This window comes from Vicia villosa, linkage group LG6 (assembly GCF_029867415.1).
Source record: "Vicia villosa cultivar HV-30 ecotype Madison, WI linkage group LG6, Vvil1.0, whole genome shotgun sequence".
In the NCBI taxonomy this organism is placed as follows: Eukaryota; Viridiplantae; Streptophyta; class Magnoliopsida; order Fabales; family Fabaceae; genus Vicia; species Vicia villosa.
Window position 1 is genome coordinate 15,591,884 of NC_081185.1, and position 10,140 is coordinate 15,602,023.

General features: G+C 35.9%; 1 protein-coding gene across 1 annotated transcript; it reads right to left on the minus strand.

Moving 5' to 3' along the window:
• Positions 1–2,412: 2,412 nt before the first annotated feature.
• On the minus strand, positions 2,413–8,265 carry LOC131613256 (uncharacterized). Its single transcript, XM_058884942.1, has 3 exons — positions 7,704–8,265; positions 7,310–7,635; positions 2,413–2,526 (listed from the first exon to the last, which is right to left on the minus strand). Exons 1-3 carry the CDS (start codon positions 8,263–8,265, stop codon positions 2,413–2,415), a joined length of 1,002 nt encoding a protein of 333 aa, XP_058740925.1.
• Between the last annotated feature and the right edge of the window lie 1,875 nt (positions 8,266–10,140).

Consider the following 10,140-nt stretch of genomic DNA (forward strand, 5'->3'; position numbering starts at 1 on the left):
GACAGCCAATCTAATCAGCATAAGTTAACTATGTGATCAAGGATACAAAGTAAACTTCACCAAGTGTGAGTGTCTTGTCACCGACAAGACTAATGAGGTTATCATGAAAGGAGTCAGGTCTAAGGATAATTGCTACTTATGGACTCCTCGAGAATTAAGTCACTCCTCCACTTGTAATCTAGCCAAAGAAGATGATGTTAAGATATGGCATCAAAAACTGGGGCATCTACACCTAAAGGGCATGCAGAGGATCATTTCAATGGAAGCTGTGAGAGAATTCCCAAGCTTAAAATAGAAGAAGGTAGAATATGTGGTGAATTCTAGGTTGGAAAATAGACCAGGATGTCACATCAGAAAGTTCAACATCCTACCACATCAAGAGTACTTGAACTTCTTCACATGGGCTTGATGGGGCCTATGCATATCGAAAGTCTTGGTGGAAAGAAATATGCATATGTGATTGTCGATGACTACTCCAGATACACCTGGATCAGTTTCTTAAGAGATATGTCAGAAGTCTTTAATGCTTTCAAGGATTTATGTTAAAGACTTCAAAGAGAAAATGGGAGCAATGTCATTAGAATCAGAAGTGATCATGGAAGAGAATTTGGGAACAACAGATTTTCTAATTTTTGCTCTTCTGAAGGAATCATCCATGAGTTCTCTTCTTCCATTACACCTCAATAAAACGGGATCGTTGAATGCAAGAATAGAACTTTACAAGAATTAGCTAGAGCTATGATTCATGCAAAGAAATTTCCCTATCATTTTTAGGCAGAAGCTATGAGCACTGCTTATTATATTCATAACATAGTCACATTGAGAAAAGGAACTGCCAATACCTTGTATGAGGTTTGGAAGGGTAGAAAACCCACTGTCAAATACTTTCATGTATTTGGAAGTAAGTGCTACATTTTGGCCGATCGTGAGCAAAGAAGAAAATTGAATCCCAAGAGTAATAAGGGGATATTTCTGGGCTACTCCTTGAACAACAGAGCCTATAGGGTTTTTAACTCTAGGAGACGGTGATAGAGTCCATAAACGTGGTGATTGATGATAAAGGGTGGAATGAAATGGATGATGTCCTGGAAGATGTTGAAACATTAGGAAATGAAGCTCCTACAAAATCTACTGACCAAAGTACTGAGCCTATTCAGTCAGAAAGAGCGGCTGATCCTATTCAATCTGACAGAAATTCTGAACCTACTCCGGTTGAAGATGAACCTGAGTTAGATCAAACCAACAAGGGACTTTCCACCATAATTCAAAAGGATCATCCCAAAGATCTTATTATAGGAAATCCTAATCAAGGAGTTACCACTAGATCGAGGGGAATCATATCAAATGCTTGGTTTATGTCTAAGATTGAACCCAAGAATGCTAAAGAGGCATTGACTGATGGGTTCTAGATCAATGAAATGCAGGAAGAGCTATAACAATTGAAAAGGAATGAAGTTTGGGATTTGGTTCCTTGTCCAGAAGGAACAAATGTCATTGGAAATAAATGGGTGTGCAAGAATAAATCTAATGATAAAGGTGTGGTAACCAGGAATAAAGCAAGACTAGTTGCTCAAAGGTACACACAAATCAAAGGTATTAACTTTGATGAAACTTTTGCACATGTGGCTAGACTTGAATCGATCAGATTAATCTTAGAAGTAGCATGTATTCTTAAGTTTAAAATATTCCAAATGGACGTAAAGAGTGCATCCCTGAATGGCTATCTACATGAGGAAGTTTATGTAGAACAACCAAAAGGATTCATAGATCCAAGTTTCCCGAACCACGTGTATAGATTGAAGAAAGCTCTGTATGGGTTAAAACACACTCCTAGAGCATGATATGAAAGATTGACAGAGTTTCTTAGTGGAAATGGTTACAGGAAGGGTGGTATTGATAAAAATCTCTTTGTTAAGGAAGTTGAAGGAGACATTACGATTTCTCAAATCTATGTTGATGACATTGTGTTTGGAGGAATGTCAAACAAAATGGTTCAACTCTTTGTAAAGCAGATGCAATCAGAATTTGAGATGAGTCTTATTGGCGAACTAACCTACTTCCTTGGTCTTCAAATCAAACAGATGGAAGACTCCATCTTTAATTTCTTTCTCAAAGCAAATATGCCAAGAATATTGTGAAGAAATTTGGAATGGAGAATGCAAGTCACAAGAGAACACCAGATCCTACTAATTTAAAGCTGTCTAAGGACGAGAAAGGTGTTAGTGTGGATCAATGTCTGTACAGAAGCATGATATGAAGTCTACTATATCTCACAGCCAGTAGACCTGACATAGCCTTTGCTGTAGGGGTATGTGCTAGATATCAAGCTGATCTCAAAGTTAGCCATATTAATCAGGTGAAGAGGATTCTAAAGTAAGTGAATGGAACAAGTGACTATGGTATGTTGTACACTCATGGATCTAGATCTGCATTAACTGGATATTGTGATGCTGATTGGGCAGGAAGTGCTGACAATAGGAAGAGCACTTCAGGAGGATGTTTCTTTCTAGGAAACAATTTAATATCCTGGTTCAGCAAGAAACAAAATTATGTGTCTCTGTCTACGGTTGAGGCTGAATATATTGCTGCAGGAAGAAGTTGTTCCCAGCTGGTCTGGATGAAACAAATGCTAACTAAATATAATGTCAAGCAAGATGTTATGACATTATTCTGTGACAACTTGAGTGCCATTAATATATCAAAAAATCCTATCCAACATAGCAGGACCAAGCATATTGATATTGGGCATCACTTCATAAGAGAGCTGGTTGAAGACAAGGTTGTTACTCTAGAGCATGTAACGACTGAGAGGCAACTGACTGACATATTTACTAAATCCTTGGACGCAAATCAATTTTAAAATTTGAGAGGAAAGCTTGGGCTATGCTTTCATAGAGAAGGATAGCAAGTATTTCATGAGCCGCGAGTAGAAGAGCTGGAGACAATGGAACTTCTACTGTGGTTGCTGGTGTATGACTGCTGGTCATGTGATTTTATTTAGTTCTTCATTTTATTTTTCTTATCTTTATTTTTTGTAAGGATGAAATTCCCAGGATATTTTATTTAATTTTCCAAAAAAAAATGATGATGAACAGGTATCTTGCTTAGTTTTACTACCTTTGTTACTTTGTGGCTAAAAAGGGGGAGTAGAAGTTAAGTATAGAGGAGGTGCTTGTACTGAGGGGGAGAATGAGTTTTTCACTGCTGGCTCTGATGGATGGTTTAAGGGGGGGCTTCTAGCTGCTGCTATAACTGCTATGGTTTCTTTCTGATGGATATGATTTTGAGGGGGAGCTGCTATCCCCACCTATTTTTTTCCGCAGCTGTATTTCTGTTGACATATTTTATTTGGTTGTTTTAGCCAAAATGTGCAAAAGGGGGAGATTGAAGGTTCTCTGATGGTTGGGATGCATTTTGCTAAACCATACTGAGGAAGATCATGTTGGAAGAGATGCAAGAGGACTTAGCATTCAGACTTCAACATGTCGAACAAGATGTCATGACATTCTGGCATGACATCCTGACTGCAGAAGCTGATCTGGCAAGTGAATCAGGCGATTTTATTTGCTACAAGAATCTCATGTTTCAGCTCAGAATATTTGGGAAAATCAATTAGTTGATATTTTTTCCAAGATAGATTTAATCAGACGATTTCCACGCTTTCTATTATTGGAGACAATATAGGAAAGATTGGATTGAAGACCTATTTTCTTAGAGATCAAGTAGCAAATTTTTGGAAGCCTCATTGCTGCAATTTGAAGCCTAGTCCAAACAAAGATGTATCTATAAATAGAAGGGTTGTAACCTAGTTTTAGGTGGAACCGATATTATATGTTTGAGGGTTTTAGGAATCTTTATTTTTCTGTGTGTTCCATATGTGTACATTCACAAACCTGTAGGTGTTGAATGTTGTTTGATCTCCGAAGCTTTTAAGGAAGGAGAGTATTTCATCCTTGTAAGATTTTAAGCATCGAGGAGTGGCTGTCTTGGAAGAGTGTCTTCCAATTTTCTTTGTTCTTTTATTTTGTCACAGGGGATTGTGATTGAGGGGATTTGAGGAGGGCCTCATACCTATGTGAGTCTTAGGTATAAGTCATAGGAAGGGTAGTGATTAAGTGAGAAGTGTAAAATGAGACTGTTTAGCTTCGAATTGATACTATCGTATATTGATTTCATCTCTGGCTTGGTAGCCCCCAGAGTAGGAAGGATTGTTTTAAACTGGGTAAACATATCACTGTGTTCTTTACTTTCTGCATGATTATTATAACTGCTGCTATCATACTTTTTCATAACTGTTAAAGTTCTCAGATATTGTATCGTGATATCTCATTCGACATCACATATTTGATACCAGAATTTCAACATCCTTTAGAAAGTACACCATTTGAAACCTCATCTTTATTACTTGCATTCCCATTATTAATATAAAATATATTAGCATAACTAACTCAGTATTATAAATAGCTTTGAAGCGAGTAGTAAAAGCCATAACATTGTTTGTTTGATCAGACTTACTTTCTTCATCAGACTCATCATCCAAAAAGGTAACATTTTATATTTTTCGTTCCTTTCTTAGAAAATTTGGAAATTTAACTTGGAAATATCCAAACCCTTCATATTCACGACATTGGATTCCTTTGGATCTATTGGAATAGCTAGAGTTTTATCTTTCAAAATCATTTGCTCGAGGATGAAAAATTACCACTGTTTGGAATTTGTTGTTGATGGTCTTTCGCATGGTATGAGACATTGTTCCTTGGTCCTCTATCAAATCTTCTCACGACCTTTCAAAAATTCTTAGCAAAGCATAAAAATATATTCACTAATATTTTCATTAATATCTTGGGATTCTTTGTCTTCATTATCTGCATTATTGGCTTTAAAGTCTACTCATTTAATCTTCCTGGATTGCCATTAATGACAATCTTAAAGGTGAGAAAAGAGTTAATCATTTCGTCAATTTTCATCGTGGAGAATTTTTTTGCTTCCTCAATGGTTGTTACCATCATGTGAATCCTCTTTAAAAAATATTTTAGAATCTTTCTCACAAGCTTTTCATCTGACATATTTTCACAAAGAGCAAAGGAATTATTAGTTATGTCATATAGGATAACATTGAATTCAGAAATAGTTTCATCCTTAAGCATCTTAAAATTTTCAAATTTAGTGGTGACCAGTTAAAGTCTTGGCATCCAAACTTTGGAAATTCCCTCGTGAGCTACTTCAAGGTGCTTATGATCTTGAAGATGTTTTTGTCAACTTCATTCTAAATAGCATTAAGGGCACGAGAATTTCCAAAAGCATCTTCATTTTTGGAGGTGTCAAATCCTTGACAATTTTATGGATTCATAATCATCATCAACTATGAACGTAGGAGGGGACCTTCAATTGATGACATATTTCCAAGTTTCGTTATGCATAGACTAAAGAAAGGTAACCATGCGAGCATTCAAGTAGTCATAATTAGTATTGTCAAGGATCAGTAGACAATTAACATATCCTCTTTCCTCGGTATCGTTCAAATTAAGCAGAAAATGTTGGATACATAGAAACACACCCAACTAGAACAAGGTGTCAGCTCTGATGCCAAATAACATTATGTTTGATTAGTAACAAGATGCCACACACAATGTTGGAACAATTTAGGAAACAAGATGATTTGAATTAATTGATTAATAATAAAACATAAAATAAATAAAGACACAAAGAATTGATAACTCGATTTGATGCAATTGTAACAAACATCTAGAGGGTTGTAGCCCAGTGGAAAATAAAATTCACTAATAATAATTAGTCAATAATCATTAGGACGTGACTAATTATAATACTACCTATAAATTTCAACTCAAACCCCCCTGAATTTAAACTATCCCCACTTTCACTCAAACATTCTCCGTAGTATTTGTAAGCGACGTTCTCCCTAGTATTTGTAAGAATCAAAGATTATGGTTTGATAAATTTGACAAATATAAACCAAAAACTCTATTTTTCTTAAGTAGAAAACTATAACAAAGGATAGAGTTTTATACAAGCAAGTCACACTACAAAACACAAATAGCGAAATTCTCAAATGCGTAAATAATCTATTTAAGTGTTTGTCTGCCACAACGCAAACAATATTTTTATATAGAGATGACGATCTAGCGAAAAAGCTAATTAGTGCACAAACAACTTCAAACCATATTAAATTTTCAACAAACTAAATCTTTTAATCAAAATAAATCTATTAAATATTTTCAAATAAGTTCAGATAATTAATTTTTTTCAATCAAAATATGTTTAAATCAATAAAGTAGTCTGTTGAACAAAATAAATCTTTCTAAAACAAATCTAGAATTAAATGTACTCAAAATAAATCTTTCTAAAAACTGTACCAATTGATAAGTGACCAGAATGTACCATCAACTTTTGAGACAACTTACTTAACATTTTCTCCATAAAAATAAATCAATTTATATGTAATAACTTTAAAATTTTTTTAATAGTTTATCACTTAGACTATGAAGTTAAATTATTGGATACCCATGAGTTTTGGCTTGTTACTTGTACCTTTAGTAAAAATTAATTTTAAAATCTTAATTTATTTTAAAATAAAATAATATTAAAAAATAATATGACATTGAATAATAGTATTTAATTGAATGATGAATATCTATGAAATATTCACAAATTATATCGGGAAAAAATTTGAATATCTAGGTTTAAAAAAAATACCAAAAAAACCAATTTTTCTGAAAATTTACCAAAGTGTCTAGGTTTGGCAGCACACCCTAGAGTATGCGCCAAACCAAATGGCGCATTTATATAAACATGAGGTGTATGCGCCATACCATTTGTCGCATTGGTGGATGAAGTTTAGGTAAGCCATTCCAAATGGCGCAAATGTGTTGTTGTTTACACATAGAAGTCATTTCAAATGGCTCTTATGTGTTAGGTTTTTTTTTAAAATACCCCATTTCATTTCCTTTCGCGCAAAGTTTTCGATTTCGGTCTTCGATTTTCGTAAAATTGTCTGATATCCCGATTTTGTAAAATTTTCACTAACCCTAATTATGTTATTTAATATTTGTGTTGTCGATTCTGCCGCTTAATAAAGTAAAGTTCATTGATTAAAAATATGTTACAAAGTTTATTAAGCATGCGATGAGGTTATTCCACGACTAGGACATTTCTTTTTATTGTGCCCTAGTTGACGACAAATGCAACATTTTCTTTCTATTTCGTCATGCACGTCCATTTTGGTTCAAATACGAGTACTATTGGGGCGACCCTTTTTCTTTCGTCGCATCGTATCGTTATGCCAAATTACCTCCCCATCATACTTAGGCCAAAAATCCTTCTTTGCTACCACTGGAAATGCCACTCTATATACCTGGAGCAATGTATCAGCCTTGTAAATTGGAGATAGTAGTGATAATGCGTCTCGGTGTGAAAATGCACATGCTGCTATGACATGTGAGCAAGGCATACGAAATGCTTCAAACTTTCCACAATCGCACCAATGATCATTTAGTAGAACCTGATATTGTTGTCTCGGAAATCCTTCATTGTGCTCAATTGTTTCTCGAACACTGAAGGTGCGGTTGAATCGATCGAAAGCAGTTACATGATGACTGTTGGCCTTCGCTGATTGTTCTTCATAAATTTCATGCAACTCTCACTGAACAGTTGACCCGATTCTCTAACAGCACTCCACCTCTTACCTCTTGTTGAGAATAGCGAAGCAATCCTAAAGTAGGTTTTCTCCACCAGTGCAGTGATAGGAAGGTTTCGAATGCCCTTAAAAACACCATTCATGGATTCTACTAGATTTGTTGTCATGTGGCCCCATCGCACGCCGTTGTCGTAAGCCCTGGTCCATTTCTCCCTGGAAAGGTTATCAATCCAACTTCCCACATTCGGATTTGACAATATAATTTCACTCCGATAATGTTGGAATGTAGGTTGAGTTAATACATATCCTGCATTGACTAGTGTTTTCCGGAGGTGCCTATCCTTAATCTCCTGCATGAAATTCTGGGCAATATGGCGAATACAGTATACATGTGTTGATGGTGGGTGTAGCCATCCGTTTGTTGAATTTTTGTAAGCACTTTCAATGGAAGCATGTCTATCAGAGATTAAACAAAGATCAGGTTGAGGAGCAACATATTCTCGGAGATTCCTTAGAAAGAAACTCCAACTCGCGGCAGTTTCACCTTGCCCTATTGCGAATGCTACTGGAAATATATTGTTGTTTCCATCTTGTGCAACAGCCATCAACATGGTTCCTTTATATTTACCATATAACCAAGTTCCATCGATTTGCAGTATCGGTTTATAATATGAAAACCCTCGTATGCAAGGTTGGAAAGCCCAAAAAAGGCGATGGAATATTCCATTTCCTTGGACACGGGTTCCATCCGGGGCATGCGCTGGCAATGTCTCTAGAATAGAAACGGTGTCAGGAGAATATGTTTGAAGTGCAGTTAGATAACGTGGAAGAATTTTGTATGAATCCTCCCAATTGGCGTACACAATTTCAATAGCCTTTATTTTTGCTATCTAACCCTTTCTGTAGGATGGAGTGTAGTTGTATGATGTAGTGATATGCGAGATAATCATTTTCACCTTCAGAGATGGGTCACAATTGATAAGACGCAAGATCTCCTGACAGATAAGATCATAACTAAGCTTCGTATGATCTTGGGACATGTTGGAGTTGACACATGTGTGTTGTTGTGAAATCGACCCTATGACCCAAGCATCACTTCTCTTCCTATACGAAGCACACAGTCTGAATGCACAATCAGGGTTTTTACAAATGATTATATACCTTTCTAGGTTCGAGCGGGCCACTTCAAAATCAACATTATGTGCCATGTGCCATTTTTTAATAGTTCTCAGACATGCCTCCTTAAAAGGAAACTTATCTCTGATCTTTAACGCTTCATCACTTTGTATGTACGGGTTGAAGAAGATATCAGATGAAGGTTCGTCGACTTGTAAGTTCAATTTAGTCATATGTGCAGGAGGTTTGTACATATGATTTGAAGGCACCGATATGTCCTGCTCGTCTTCAGATTCTTCATTGACTATGTCGTCAACTTTAGTTTCCTGTTCATCTTCTTCTTCGTCTATAACATCCACCTCTACTTGCTCGTCGACGGGTGGGTCAATAACTTGTGATTGAAAAACAAGTGATTGTTGTGTATCGACCTGTATGGTAACATATAACTGGATGCATTCGTACCCAGAATATTCGTGGTTAGCTAACATATTCTGGAGTTCTTCGTCATTTTGAACCTCAATCTGGTAAAACTTAACCGGGTTGTTGTCACGGATAAAAGGATATTGGTAGAAAATTTGTGCAATATGACCCATTGCAATATTTGCCTCTAATCTCTTATGGAAGTATTTAAAATTAGCTTTTTTGCTTAATGAAAATGTAAGTGTTTCTCATCAGAAAAGCAGCTCTTTCACATATGTATGCCTCACTGTTTAGACGGGCATTGACTACGTATTGGGGTGGGGATGCCAATATTTTGGATAAGTGTTTGGCTGTGTGTGGTGGATTATAAAGAGATATTGGCATTCTTAAGTAGCATAAGATATTACTATTGCATATTGTTTATCAACACGCCTACAGTCAAACACACTGATCAATGTCTGTTTTGAAGATTCCAACATGATGGGACAATACGAACGCACATTGATCAATGTATGTTCTGAAGATTCAAACATGATGGGACTAGACGAAAGCACACTGATCAATGTCTGTTTACCTAAATAACGTTTGCAACAACCATGACAACTTTAATTAAATTATCCAACTTCTAGTTACATCATAATAACGTTTGCAACAACACAAGGATTTAAAATTAGATTACAACAACACAACGATTTAAAATTAGATTGAAACACAATAAACATAACACCGATATACATACTTCAAACACAATTACATCATATCAGGACTCACTCAACATACACCATCTAAACTACTCAACTATAATTGCTAGAACAAGTGGATCTTGAACGCCTCGATTAACTTCTCCACCGTATGTCCAAAACATTAGATCCATATCCACATCATTTTGCACACGATCCCAATAATACATGTAGGTGCCTTCTGGGCTTGCATCCGTCAAGGTTATGTAT

Excerpts from the sequence above, each read along its gene's own strand:
- LOC131613256 (XM_058884942.1), bottom strand. The coding sequence starts at position 8,265 with ATGTTGATGGCTGTTGCACAAGATGGAAACAACAATATATTTCCAGTA. Across the intron at positions 7,636-7,703 it reads TTCGCTATTCTCAACAAGAG|AACAATCAGCGAAGGCCAAC; the intron begins GTAAGAGGTGGA and ends AAATTTATGAAG. Across the intron at positions 2,527-7,309 it reads GGCCTAAGTATGATGGGGAG|GATATTAAATTGTTTCCTAG; the intron begins GTAATTTGGCAT and ends TTGCTGAACCAG.